The following is a 14,919-nucleotide window of genomic DNA, read 5'->3' on the forward strand; positions in this document are numbered from 1 at the left end:
TTTGGTTGTCTCATTGTCACATTGTTCATTTTAGTCCATAGGGCATTTCTGTTGTGTTTTCAATCAGATTTTTTGTACTACCTTGTCATTTTGAGCAATGACTTCTCGACTTGGGGTTGAGATTTAAAGGTAATGTCCACTGATACCACAAGGTGGTTGGCGCTTCCAAGTGGACTATGGGTATTTGTCACACAATCCTTGGGTACTGTGGTTTGGAACAGGTTTAGAAGTGAAACTTGCAGATCTTCATGATCTGAGAGACGGGTCAGGAACATGACTGTCTTTGTAAGGGAATGAGCTAGAGAGAAACTATAAGTACAGCATTCAACTGCATTTGTGTAACTTGAGGATCCAATTCAATTACTATGGTGGACAATTAAGCATTAGTATCTGCACTATACATGTCAGAAAGATGATCGAATAGGGTACAGTCCTGATTTGAGGGAGGACGTTAGAAAAAGTATAAACAACTAATGCAGTGTTGAAAGGCTGGTCTAAAGCACATGAAGGCCTGATCATCTGATTCTAAATTTTTGTCTCTAGTCAAAGGGAGGTTGCTATGAAGATAGACTCTTAGTCTGTGCATGTATCTGTTTGAGTCCTTATGGCAGACAGGGAGGTAACCTTTCATGTTGAAACAGTTAGAGAGGATTAAGGACTGTAAGTACTCTAGTAGCTCATGCTGATTATGTATGCACTTTGATGTATACAGCTAAAATCTTCAGGAATCTACTAATTGAAGATCACTAATTAATGTTTACTAAGTGACACATCTGTCATTGATGAGATATTTGCAATAAACTAATTTTAACACATTTTGAACCTATGTTCTGTGTAATTTACGTGGATGTACTATACATGTAATGACATGACTTATCTGACTATTGCCCAGGGAGTTTTGAAATTTATGTTCCCGAACACCATCAACACTAACACAGATGAATGGCTCCTTAAGTTTGATACACTCTTTCAGTATATTCATTATTGGTTAAGTTCTGGACGAAGTAAGACCCCATTTCATTGTAGCTTGACACAAACTGTCCATAACTTTTCTAGATCAAGACAGCTGATTATTGATTGATTTCACTTAATGCTGAGATATTCAGAGAGTTTGCATCAAAAGACTCCACATCATCTAGATTAATTCTAAGCCCATAGATATCCGTGAATGTAAGCTTCTTTCTTAGAACTGCACGCCAGTGGAACTCTCTGCCGCTTGCCTGTTTCCCACCTGACTACAACTTGGACGTCTTCAAGTCCAACATAAACAAACTCCTGACAAACCGCCCCCTTAAGTAAGACACTCTATCTAAACACCCAATACTAATGATTTCTACAATACTATCTCATTGATTACTGTACACGCAATAACCCTTATCCCTGAGTGGCCTTCGGGCCTTGATAAGTGGTGAACCCCATGTAAAAAAAAAAAAAAAAAAAGAAAGGTGAATTGGTTTTGCTTGGTTTGATCATGTTTTTTTTCTTGTTTTTTTTTTGGAGGGGGGGGATATTTCATTTCATTTTTGCGTGGGACGTTATTACATATAATTTCAGGTTGTCAAAGTGGGTCAGTTTTGATGGCAAATATGCATACATTAGAGTATTAGCTGAGTCTTGTTTATACATTTTCAATTTAAAACTGATAATAATCAACTTCAATATGAACTTATGTTCATGTAAAAAATTTAATCAACTCCAAAATGGATTAATCAACTCCAAAATGGATTAATCATATAATTTCAGGTTGTCAAAGTGGGTCAGTTTTGATGGCAAATATGCATACATTAGAGTATTAGCTGAGTCTTGTTTATACATTTTCAATTTCAAACTGATAATAATCAACTTCAATATGAACTTATGTTCATGTAAAAAATTTAATCAACTCCAAAATGGATTAATCAACTCCAAAATGGATTAATCATATAATTTCAGGTTGTCAAAGTGGGTCAGTTTTGATGGCAAATATGCATACATTAGAGTATTAGCTGAGTCTTGTTTATACATTTTCAATTTCAAACTGATAATAATCAACTTCAATATGAACTTATGTTCATGTAAAAAATTTAATCAACTCCAAAATGGATTAATCAACTCCAAAATGGATTAATCATATAATTTCAGGTTGTCAAAGTGGGTCAGTTTTGATGGCAAATATGCATACATTAGAGTATTAGCTGAGTCTTGTTTATACATTTTCAATTTAAAACTGATAATAATCAACTTCAATATGAACTTATGTTCATGTAAAAAATTTAATCAACTCCAAAATGGATTAATCAACTCCAAAATGGATTAATCATATAATTTCAGGTTGTCAAAGTGGGTCAGTTTTGATGGCAAATATGCATACATTAGAGTATTAGCTGAGTCTTGTTTATACATTTTCAATTTCAAACTGATAATAATCAACTTCAATATGAACTTATGTTCATGTAAAAAATTTAATCAACTCCAAAATGGATTAATCAACTCCAAAATGGATTAATCATATAATTTCAGGTTGTCAAAGTGGGTCAGTTTTGATGGCAAATATGCATACATTAGAGTATTAGCTGAGTCTTGTTTATACATTTTCAATTTAAAACTGATAATAATCAACTTCAATATGAACTTATGTTCATGTAAAAAATTTAATCAACTCCAAAATGGATTAATCAACTCCAAAATGGATTAATCATATAATTTCAGGTTGTCAAAGTGGGTCAGTTTTGATGGCAAATATGCATACATTAGAGTATTAGCTGAGTCTTGTTTATACATTTTCAATTTAAAACTGATAATAATCAACTTCAATATGAACTTATGTTCATGTAAAAAATTTAATCAACTCCAAAATGGATTAATCAACTCCAAAATGGATTAATCATATAATTTCAGGTTGTCAAAGTGGGTCAGTTTTGATGGCAAATATGCATACATTAGAGTATTAGCTGAGTCTTGTTTATACATTTTCAATTTAAAACTGATAATAATCAACTTCAATATGAACTTATGTTCATGTAAAAAATTTAATCAACTCCAAAATGGATTAATCAACTCCAAAATGGATTAATCATATAATTTCAGGTTGTCAAAGTGGGTCAGTTTTGATGGCAAATATGCATACATTAGAGTATTAGCTGAGTCTTGTTTATACATTTTCAATTTAAAACTGATAATAATCAACTTCAATATGAACTTATGTTCATGTAAAAAATTTAATCAACTCCAAAATGGATTAATCAATTCCAAAATGGATTAATCATATAATTTCAGGTTGTCAAAGTGGGTCAGTTTTGATGGCAAATATGCATACATTAGAGTATTAGCTGAGTCTTGTTTATACATTTTCAATTTCAAACTGATAATAATCAACTTCAATATGAACTTATGTTCATGTAAAAAATTTAATCAACTCCAAAATGGATTAATCAACTTCAAATTGGAAAACAACTTTAAAACAAGAAATAATCAACTCCAAAATCGAACAACCAACTTCAAAATGGATTAATCAGCTTCAAATTGAGAAAAAGACAAAAACCTAAAAACAATCAGCTTAAAAATAAGAATAAACAACTTCAAATTGAGAATTTTTTTTAGTCAATTGAAAATTCTTTTTTTCAATTAACTTATCCCATGAGTAAGGAAACTGGCTGTTCATCTTCATTATATATATATATATATATATAGATGAAGAAAAAAAACCCCAAAATACAAACAACTTAGGAGCCAAGAAAGCATTGGGTGATCCCACAGTAAAATTAAAAGGAAAAAGTCCCGTATCGGCAACAATGATGATTGATGATGATATTGGAGAAACCTCTAAAAACAAAAAAGCTGAGATGAATTAGCCACAGTTCTAAAGAGAACTTATGTCAAGAAAATTGTGGCTGGCAAAAAAAAAAAAAAAAAAAAAATAGGCCTACATTTTAGTTGCACATGCTGCAGTAGGAAATTGGAAAGACCTGACAAGAACAATTGATGTACCTCCACTAACAACGTACTGTTGGTTACATCAGGATGCTGATAAAAGTGACTCTAGGAGAGGAGCAAGAGAATATAAAATTACGTAAGAGCATAAGAATTTTAAGGTTGAATTAATTGAAAATTCTTCTAAGGTCACTCTTCAAGACATTGTAAATAAGTTCATCAAAAACTATGAGGTTCATGCGACAAAAGAATGCATGAGAAAGCACTTGGACTCAATGGGCTTTACTTTAAAAGATGTTCATTATGAATCAGAAGCTGCTAATAATAATATCAATAAAGCGAAATGGAAAGATTATGCAGTAGTTTTATTAGAATTTCTGTCCCAAAAGTCTGGCACTTCTTTATATGGATGAAAACAATTTTAATCTCCTTATTTCAAGAAAAGAAAGTCACTCTAAGAAAGGTACTACAGTCGCAGATGGATCCAGGGGAAATAATATCCATGTTATTGGATGTATTAGTAATAATGAATTCGTCATCACATTAGAAGAGGTTCTTTTGAAAAAGAGGATGCAAAAGAATGGACCAGGGAGCGCCTTAGAAAGGCGAATCAAATTTATATAAGGGAAGTTGTCTTAGTTATTGGTAACGCTCATTACCATACTTTAATTGAAGAAGTTGTGGAGGAGGATGAATTTAGGCAACATCAAATTTTGAGACTTGTTCCCTTATAGTCTGATATTAAATCCCATTGAAAAGGTTGGGTCAATCATTAAAGTGGACGTAAAAAGAAATATAGCAGACTCAATTGTTGCGATTTTAAAAGGTGATGACCAGGGATCTTTAATTATCAAAGAATTCTGCTTTAACAAATTAGAAGCGATGCAATTAATAATATTTCCTCTGAAATTTTCACTAACCTTGTACCTGGAATACAGAGATTTCTTCCCTCTTAGCGGATATAATATTTTAAATGACATTTTTAGGAATGTTTATATTATTTTATATCCCTTTGAAGCAAAAATGAATAAATAAATATTAAATTTATTTGTATTATATTAATTCTCAGTGTTGATTATTTCTCATTTTGAAGTTGTTTTTCAATTTTAAGTTAATCCATTTTGAAGTTGATTCATTTTTTTACATGAAAATAAGTTCATTTTGAAATTGATCATAGTCATTTGGAAGCTGAAAAGGATGGTTATAGTTTTATAACCTCTCTGGTGAGATGCTCAATAGCGCCGAGTATAGCCACAGACATTATGTCTTGGCTTGCCTCCCTAGCAGTTGCACAAGATGTAGAGGCTGCGGCCTGTGGGTGAGAGATGTATGCGATGGTAGTGATGTCCATCACTTTATCCACCGACGCCGATATCATATCTATGGAATGCTGCTCCAGCATGGGTGCCAGAATCGCTTTTACTTGTGCCAGCAGCCTAAAAAAAAAGCTGCTTCACGAGGGCGCTGTCAGTGGGGACATCTGCCAACTCCCTCATTCGTCAGAGCAACTCACTTGGTGAGCGCTCCCCTAGCTGTGTCAGAATTTTGGGGGAATTTTTGACACCCCTAACACAAAACGGCGAATAAAATATAAAAACTCGTAATTTCTCTTTTTAAAGTGGGTTGTTTATTTTCTTTATGGAATATACTTCCAAAATAAACTATAAAAGTCGTTTAAAAAATAATAGAAATATTATTTTTTATTTAAAAAAAAACAGTGTTTACAAAATGTCTGCGCGCGTTCATGCAGTCATTTTGTTTACGTAATGAAATCAATTGAATTTTACAAGTTAAAATTTTTCAATTTTTTCACTTTAAAGATCTATCAAAATTTTTCTATTGGTTCAATTTTTACGATATTTTCAGGTTCAGTGTGAAATTTTATGCTCTTTCACATAAACCGAATATAATATTGTAGACAAGCGTTGTTTTTTAAATTCACCCCCCCCATTTTGAAATGTCTATTAAAATGAAAATGATTAATTTTCTCACTTCAAATTTATAAATCACAAATTGAAGATAAAAGATCGATAAATAAAATAAGCTAATTTCAAACAAAAAAAAAGAACAGTTATTTGCAAATTTACCTGTAAAGTCCAAAGTTTAAAACCTTTTTTTTTTTAAAACCACGTTGAATTTTTTTTTTTGTGAAACCTTATAATCTTGTTATATTGTACAGAAAGTTTCGTTTAATTACTACAATTATTTCTATTTCATTCAATGTTTTTATTTTTTAGATATTAAAAAAAAAAAATTCACTTCATAAGGAAGAAATAAAATATATCAAATCAAAAACTCATGTATTTCTTTAAGAGAATAATAAAAAAAAGTCAAAAATCGCTCGACTGGTTTTTTGTTTTATCGGCAAAAACTGACAAGTGAAATGGGACTATTTTTTAACAACTAAGTACCCATTGAATAGAATTTTTTTATAGGTAAGTGATTTTTTTTAATTTATATATACATATATTTTATCAAAGTAAGTTAAAATTTGTTGATTTTCTTTAAATCTTTTTTAAAGAAAACCGATTTAAAAAAACAACTATTGCATAATTTGCTATTAAACCAGTTATTTTAAAAAAAAAATTTTGTCTTTGCTCCTTCAATCGAAAAAAAAATTAGGGTTTGAATTACATTTTTCAAGTAGTTATAAGCTTCGAAAGATAGGAAGTCGAATTATTCAATTTTTTATAACGCATTTTTAATGGCGTTTTCTGACACTGCTCCCCAAAACTTCAGTGTTGACCAACGTTTGGAAATATTTCTCCGCCGATACTAACGTTTGGAACAGAACCTCCCGCTTAATGCTATCGTAGGTGAAATGTGGAGGGGTGTCATTTATCAAATCTTTGACAACTGGTGTCAACGACGCAGGGAATTCACTAAAAAGTATGTGCAGTTATTGTTGCTCTGAGACGTTGTTTGCCAAAAAATACAACTCGAGTTGAGCAAACCAAATTCGAACCTCACCAGCAAAGGCAGGTAATGTCCTAGCCATGTTTTTTTTTTATAGAAAGTAACAACAGACCAAAAATCAAGGCTAAGAAAATTGAAAAAAGAACATTGTCATGAAAACACAAGAAATAAAAAAAAGAGAAAAATATGTTAAAAAAAAAACAAAATAAAAAAGTACTGAAATATACTTTTAAGGGTCCTAAAATAGATAGATAGATGTGTTTTAAATTGGAGTGAAGTGAATACTTATGGGCTTTTGTTTGACCCAAGTGAAAAAATATTGCAAAAAAGATTTTTTTTTTTTTGAGAAAAGAGTTGGTCAGCGCATTGCCGCATTAGTTAGCGAGGGGCCATTCAAAACAGACATTTTTATAGCAATCTTCATTTTAATGCCCACAGATATCAGAATGCTCAGGATCACAACATCGTAATTTGCCCAGCCACACACATGTAATAATTGAACTATATTGCACTCTATGCACAGTGACAACAAACAAACTAGAATATTCCAGAACATCTGCATATAACAATTTAAACAGTCCAGCATGCAGTTCTACAAGTAAACATCACACTGCCCTTCCCCAGCACATACAACAGACTCCATCCTTATGAGGCATTAAATAATCCAATATGATTTTGCTCGTCATGCACCTAAATTCTCATCATGGAAAGTTACAAATTTTATTTTGAACTACTGTTTTCTTGTATGATGAACACACACACACACACACACACACACACACACACACACACACACACACACACACACACGCACGCACGCACGCACGCACGCACGCACGCACACACACACACACACACACACACACACACACACACACACACACACATCCTGCTTACATGGTTTAATGACTTTCTTTTCCCCTCAAAAAATAACCATGTGTGTCCCTCTGGTCAAGGTCCTGGTTATGACCTTAAACTATATCCGATGGTGAGGCCCCAACTTGCGGGCTTTGGAGAGTGTGGAGCCACCTCTTAATTGCCATTGCTCCCAAGTCCACTCTGACCCGGAGTGGTGGTACCTGTTAGAGTCCCAACCATGGATTAAATAGAAACTGACTTTAAAAAAAAAAACAAATATAATTTCTATTAAAAATTTTTTTCTTCAAAATCACTGGATTCGGCATTAAATGACCTAAAAAGGGTTGATATGCCATAAAACAACCAACCAACCAACCAACCAACCAACCAACCAACCCTCTGGTCATAAATATCAGTAATCTTAAACTTCATACCCTTTTCACGAGACACTTATTTAGCTAGGACTGCCTAATGAACAGTCGCAGCAATAAACCGTAACATTGGAACAATTTAAATCAATATTTCTGTAACACATAAATGTTATTTCACAGCAATACAGCGATCTCGAGTTCTTTATTATTTATTAAGTGTCGTTATTCATGTTGTGAGGATGTGAATTGGAGATGGCGTTAAATTTACCTTTAACGGTCCCATGGATACTCTACTACTTTTAACTGCTAGAGATTCCTGCACCTGGAACCCTGGTATAAAGAATTTGTACATTCTGATGATGAATTGGTGAACACTGACTAACACCCTTACTCGTTAGTGACTACTTCACATAGTCCTACAAAGGAATAAACGGTAAGATGGTCAACATCTTGAAATTTGGAATATAGACTTATGTCATTTATTTGTTATATGCTCTGCAATTACATTGAGCTTCACAAATTAAAGGATTGGTATAAATAAAAAGTGAAATATAATTGAAGAAACATATTTCTACTTATAAGTAGAAATATGTTTCTTCAATTATATTTCCCTTTTTATTTTATATATATATTAGCAGTTCAGCCTGGCTTTGCTCGGGCCCTATGTACTGTTCATAACTTTATATGCATGTATATATATATATATTAAAATGTTTGACTCGTCCAGGTAACCTACATCTAAAATTTCAGGTGTTTAGACCCAAAATTGGTGGAGGAGTTTGGTAGAGTCTGCAAAGGTCAACTCTTTCAACATTGACCTTTTAGCAGACAAACTTTTGCCCAAAAACAGATTAAAAAGCTTGCTGCATGTCTGAATACCCTTCATGTAAAATTTCAAATGTTTAGACCTAAAATTTGCTGAATAGTTTGCTAAAGACCATAACGGTTAAATCTTTTGAACTTTGACCCCTTGGCAGACAAATTTTCGGTTAAAACCTGATTAAAAAGCTTGCCCTATATCTGAATACACTTTATGTAAAATTTCAAATGTTTACACCAAATATTGGCTGATTCAATTTGGTAGAAACCGCAGAAGTTAATTTGTTTAAACACTGAGCCCAATTTTGACCCCCCCCCCTTAACATTTATTGTTTTGGGCTCAAATCAAATAAAAAAGTTTGATTGATGTTCAAGTAACCTACATCTAAAATTTCACATGTTTAGACCTAAAATTGGTGGAGGAGTTTGGTAGAGTTTTCAAAGGTCAAATCATTGAACTTTGACCGCTTGACAGCCAAATTTCTGGCCGAAAACCAATTAAAAAGATTTTCCAAAATGTCAAATTTCGAGTCTGTAGACTGAAAATTGACAGAGTAGTTTGGTAGGGAAATGTACACACACACAAATCCACTTTTATAGATATATAGATCGGCATATATAGTAAGTTATGAAAATATACACAGAATATTTTGCGTTTCATTCTCGTAAGAATTCGTCAGGATGAGAATGAAACACAGAATATTCTGTGTAGCCTAATTGCCATATATATTTTCATAATTTACTACCTAGCTGTGGGAGCCTTTCCTAGTTTCACACAAAAACACGCGTTCACATCTGAAGCCATATTTCTTGTCATATACATACGCACACACAAACATATGCGCACATGTAGACACAAGTAGATATATTCACGTTCGCGTACATACACTCACATTCACGTGTATACACACACACGCTAACGTACGCACATGTACGCACAGATGGACAACATCACTTCCCTTTCAAAGGAAATCCACACATGCGCAAAAGACCACCGGAAACAATTATAAAAGCAAGAGCAATAAGCAGCATCTTTCTTTTCGGACCAGCTCCTGACCTGAACGGTCGAGGGATCAACGGCGCGTCCTTTCGGGGCGCGTGTGCGCCTCATGTCACCTGCTACTATGCATGGGGCAAGAGTTAACAGACTGTATGTACACCTTACACGTTTTCTATCTCCATGGCCTGGATTAACTTTTTCTCATTTTCTTTCTCTCTCTCTCTCTCTATACTACAATAGACTTTCCTCCTCACCAGCTAACAGCGAGAGACGCGCACCAAACTGGATTGACTTCCTCTCTTTATGACAATAGACTCCCTTTCTCACCAGTAAACAGCGAGAGATGCACGCCAAACTAAACACCTGTAGTACCGTTTTCTTTCACTTGTTTCTTCACAAAATAAATCCTAGTTTGTTTAATTCAAGTAACCGCGTTGTTCGTTCCTTCCTCAAAGCAATTCATTTTTCCTTTCTCAATGTAATTCATTTCTCCTATTTTGTACGACTGGGGGATAGGTATAATATATCTACCAGTCCACTACATAGCTCTACCTATGAAATGAGAACTGTTGGAGTAAATACTGAAAATTTAAGCATAAAATTATATCCTTGTATATTAATTTATGTGATTAAATGAATTGAAGTTTTTAACATTTGAAACCATACAAAAAATTACTTTTTATCATTCGTTAAAAAAACATCTAGTCAGTAAGTCATTTAATCACCTGCAATCAACTCTCTCGAATTTACTATAATAGCAATTTTTTTATTTTTCAAGGGATCATCAGTTGTTTACCATGAAACACTGTTTCGGGGATTTAAAAACAAAACAGTATATTACTACATGGCTCCCCAGCAGTGTTGATCAAACACCACCACCCTTAATCTTAAGAAGAAGACATGTTACAAAAAAAATTTATCCAATTTCCTATTCTTAATTGCAATTACTAACCTTTTCATAGTATAAAAATGAATTTCTTACCTGTGCGATTCATCAATTTCCACATTTAAAATGGATGCATTTTTTAATTTATCAGTCTTGTATTTATAAGCTTTGGATTAATCCATTTAACTACTTATCATCCCCACTATAATTAGTAGTTTTTATATTTACATTCTTATTTATTTAAAATTAGATATATAAAGGTTAAAAATATTTTATTTTTACATATATACATTTTTTTTTTTTTTTCATATATATAAATTTATTATATGTAATTATAAATACATTTTATACATTGCTAATATAGTTTTGGATTTCCTTTATTAATATAGTCTGGTTTATCTTAAACGATTCAAAAGCATCAGGATAACGAACAAATGCTTTATTTAACTGTTTAAATATTTTATTTTTATCCCCACCTTGTTTTATCATCCTTATTACTAAGCTAGAAACTGGTGGTATAAAATCTGTTAATTTTAGAGTAACGCGAGCTATTCTCAAAAACTCTGACATAATGGTTCCATAAAACACAAAAAAACAGGGCAGGTGCTATCCTTATGGGGCATACGTACTATTTTAAAGGGGAATGCGTTTCTTTTATCAAATATTTTATAAAGAAAAATCCCATCCTCAATTTTTATATCTAAATCTAGAAATGTAGCCTGTTGTCCTCTATGTTCACAATTCAATTTTAGTTCGTTTGGATATATAAGATGTTTATTTTTTTCGAATTCATCATTATCGTTTATGCATATAAGGTCATCTATAAATCTCCTACACCCATGAAAGTTATATGTTTTAGATATATCTGTTTTTAATAATGATGACATATATATATAATCGAGTCTATGTAAATACAAATTTGCCCAAAATGGTGCAGGATCCAATCCCATTGGGATACCTATCGTTTGGAGTAATATTTTATTTCCTATTTGAAAATAGCATTCTTTAATAAGATGACTTACAAATATTTTTAAAATACCTTTAGAAACACTAGTTTTGCTATTTTTATTTTTACACCAGAAAGCTTTAGAGTTTGAAAAGTCTATATATTTACCTTTTCCACCTTGAAAAGCTAAATCTACAGTATAATTTAATTCTTTTATAAGTTTTTAGTGCGGAATTTTAGTATATAGCGTACTAAAATCATAAGTAGCTATAGATTTTGCTTTTATTCTGGAATTTATTTTATCTAATTTTTCTTTCACTGGTTTGGAATTATTTACTACCCAAAATAGATTTATATTACTATAGAATTTATATATATATATATATATATATATATATATATATATATATATATATATATATATATATATATATATATACTAGCAAAAGTGCTCGGCGTTGACTGGGTTCAAAAACAGCCTACAGAAAATGGGCTCTGATTTATGAAAGTATGATCGGTTATGAAAAGGAAGGGGTGTAAAGAGATAACTTCGAATTTAGGGGTATCAAAACCAAAGCAAAATATGATGAAAGTAAAAAAAAAAAATAGATAAACCCCATAATTTATTATACCATACCTGTTCACACTGAAACACTTATCACACTATTCTGTGGATCTATATTAAAAAAACTTGTTAAACTTTGTGACATATTTCCATTCTATGAAGGTCAGGCGCGAACGAACACCCCATAATTTTATTATACCATATTTCTTCAAACTGAAACATAAATATCAAAGTATACTTACACAGATAGATATGAAAAGACTTTATTAAAGTGTGTGCCTATTTCCATTCTATGGAGGCCGGGCGCGAATGCAGAGCCCACAATTTTATTATACCATCCCTATTTAAGTTAAAACATACTTATCAAAGTATTCTTATGTACATCTATATCAAAAACACTTGTAAACGTTTTTTTTTTAAATTTTTTATTTTCATAATTTGTTGACCAGGCGCGTACGCAGACCCCACAATTTTAATGAATCATCATTATGCCAGATCAAACATACCACTTCCTTTGTCTCGATACATCTATCATTATATGTGATCAGTTTTCTACAATAGTCAACCATATAGGAGTCAGACAGTCAGACACACACACAGACGTTAAGCTTATATATATATATATATATATATATATATATATATATATATATATATATATATATATATATATATATATATATATATGATTGTTTAAGTAAAAATAGGTTGGTTTGGAGTAATGCCGAATCTCATTTTTCGCCATAAATCTTTAGGTGCTTAGAAGAGAAATTAACTCCGAACATTCTTTCAGCTTCGGTTTGTCATAGTTACCGGTAACAACAATAAAAGATATACTTAAAAAATAATCATTTATGATTTTATACTGATAATTTTTTATTATGACAAAGGAAGGTATACAAGTTAATAAAAAGCTGTTTTCTTTTCATTAAAGACAATAATATCATATAGTAAAATCTGAAACGTATACAATGACTTATTAACAACAATAAAAAGGGAGGAAGAAGAAAAAAGGAAACACGTGTTGAAAGACAAAAATTTCTCGGTTGTTTAGTGCGTTTGTCCGTCGTTTGGTGGCGCTGTCTACTTTTACCGGAAGTTGCATGTTTCCACCGGAAGTTGCATGTTTGTAGCCTGCAAACATGGCGGACGACGATGTGGACTTATCCCCGGAGCAGACTGAGAAGTTAATTCATTTTCAAGTAAGTAGCTATTCTTCGATTTTCACATGTTAGAACCGAAAGTCTTTACTCGACTTCTTAGTTAGATGCGCTATTAGTTTTCATATTTCTTTTTCTCTTCCGAATTGGATTTCTTTAAAGAGTGGGCGCACTTTTATAAATATGCAGAGAAAGGATTCGAGAAACTGTCTGTTTTATTATAGCAATACAAAATAATTGATTTCTTCTTCAGTTCCTTGTGTATTTTTTTTTTATATAAGGAAAAATATATTTTTCATTTATGTTAAACTTTATATTTCTCAATTCCTTGGGTCTGTAAAAAAGTGCATTCGTCTACTAAAATCACTATTTTAAATTTGTGAGTTTAATATTTGTTTAGAACGTTTCCTTACTTTTGGCAAATTCTTTATTCATCTTAAAGACAACTCGTTGCATCTTGTGATTCTTATGCAATATATATATATATATATATATATATATATTGCATAAGAAATATATATGTGTGTGTGTGTGTATTATTGACAATAGTTTTTGTGTATTTGAATTTAACCCCTTTTACTGCGGAAACAAACTTCAAGATTTTTTTTAATTGTAAAGATCTAATTCACGTTTTCTTTGCGTTAAAACTTTTGGTAAACCTTACTATTGGTAATATAAATTGCTTTAAAAGGTAATGCACTTTGGAAATTAGTTAAAAGACACGCACACAAACAAAAACAATTCATTTTGATTTGCGTTTAAAAAAATGGTATTATTATACAAACACCGTGACAGCGTTAGGGTTAGGGGTAGGGTTAATTCGCTGTCACGGTGTTTGTATAGTTTTACCATTTTTTTTATAGCATTTTCAAGTTTTACGGTATCTTTCAAAATGTTAAGTGAAAGTACAGAATATTTACAAAACATTCTCCCATTCCCATGTTAAGAATGGGTTTCTAAATAATTAACGTAACTATTTCAGCACGGTAACTTCTCTGCATAAGTACCTTAATTAAATAAAACGGTTCCTATTCTGCATAAGTACAAAATATTCAGTAAGCTTAGCTTTGCTATAAGCATTTTCAGTTTCGTAATTATTAGTTGTAAGTAAAGTAATAAGGAGACAAATTTTATATATTGACAGGACGGTACCGGTATAATGCATTTCGGTTTCTGCATAAATAAGTCAACTATTTTTATCTTTTGATAATAGTGTGTGGCTGAGAGGAGGGTGTAAATTACTTCGTAATATTTCGAAATTTAAAAGGAACTTAGAAGCATTTAAACTGTCGAATAGAAAGTTTTGAAACTAGCTTAAAAATTATTTGCAAATCGTTATGTATTTAAAAGTTGGAAGTTCAATTTTATAAATAAATTAAGACATTAAGAGAATAATATATTATATATTTATAATATTTTGATTAAATAATTTGATAAACTTTCGGTATATTGAAGAAGTTAGCACCCAAAAATATGTCCAATTTTATTG

The 14,919-nt window shown here is 31.7% G+C and overlaps 1 protein-coding gene across 2 annotated transcripts in view; it reads left to right on the forward strand.

The window, feature by feature from the left end:
- Window positions 1–13,316: 13,316 nt before the first annotated feature.
- Window positions 13,317–14,919, forward strand: part of LOC145295909 (FAS-associated factor 2-like) — a 119,747-nt gene continuing 118,144 nt past the window's right edge. For both annotated transcript variants that reach the window (XM_080141679.1, XM_080141680.1), the window contains exon 1: window positions 13,317–13,472. In XM_080141679.1, coding sequence (XP_079997805.1) covers window positions 13,413–13,472 — 60 coding nt within the window. In that variant the 5' untranslated portion in view covers window positions 13,317–13,412. The remainder of the gene's footprint in view (window positions 13,473–14,919) is intronic.

This window comes from Euprymna scolopes, chromosome 16, assembly GCF_053919585.1.
Source record: "Euprymna scolopes isolate OS-2025 chromosome 16, ASM5391958v1, whole genome shotgun sequence".
In the NCBI taxonomy this organism is placed as follows: Eukaryota; Metazoa; Mollusca; class Cephalopoda; order Sepiida; family Sepiolidae; genus Euprymna; species Euprymna scolopes.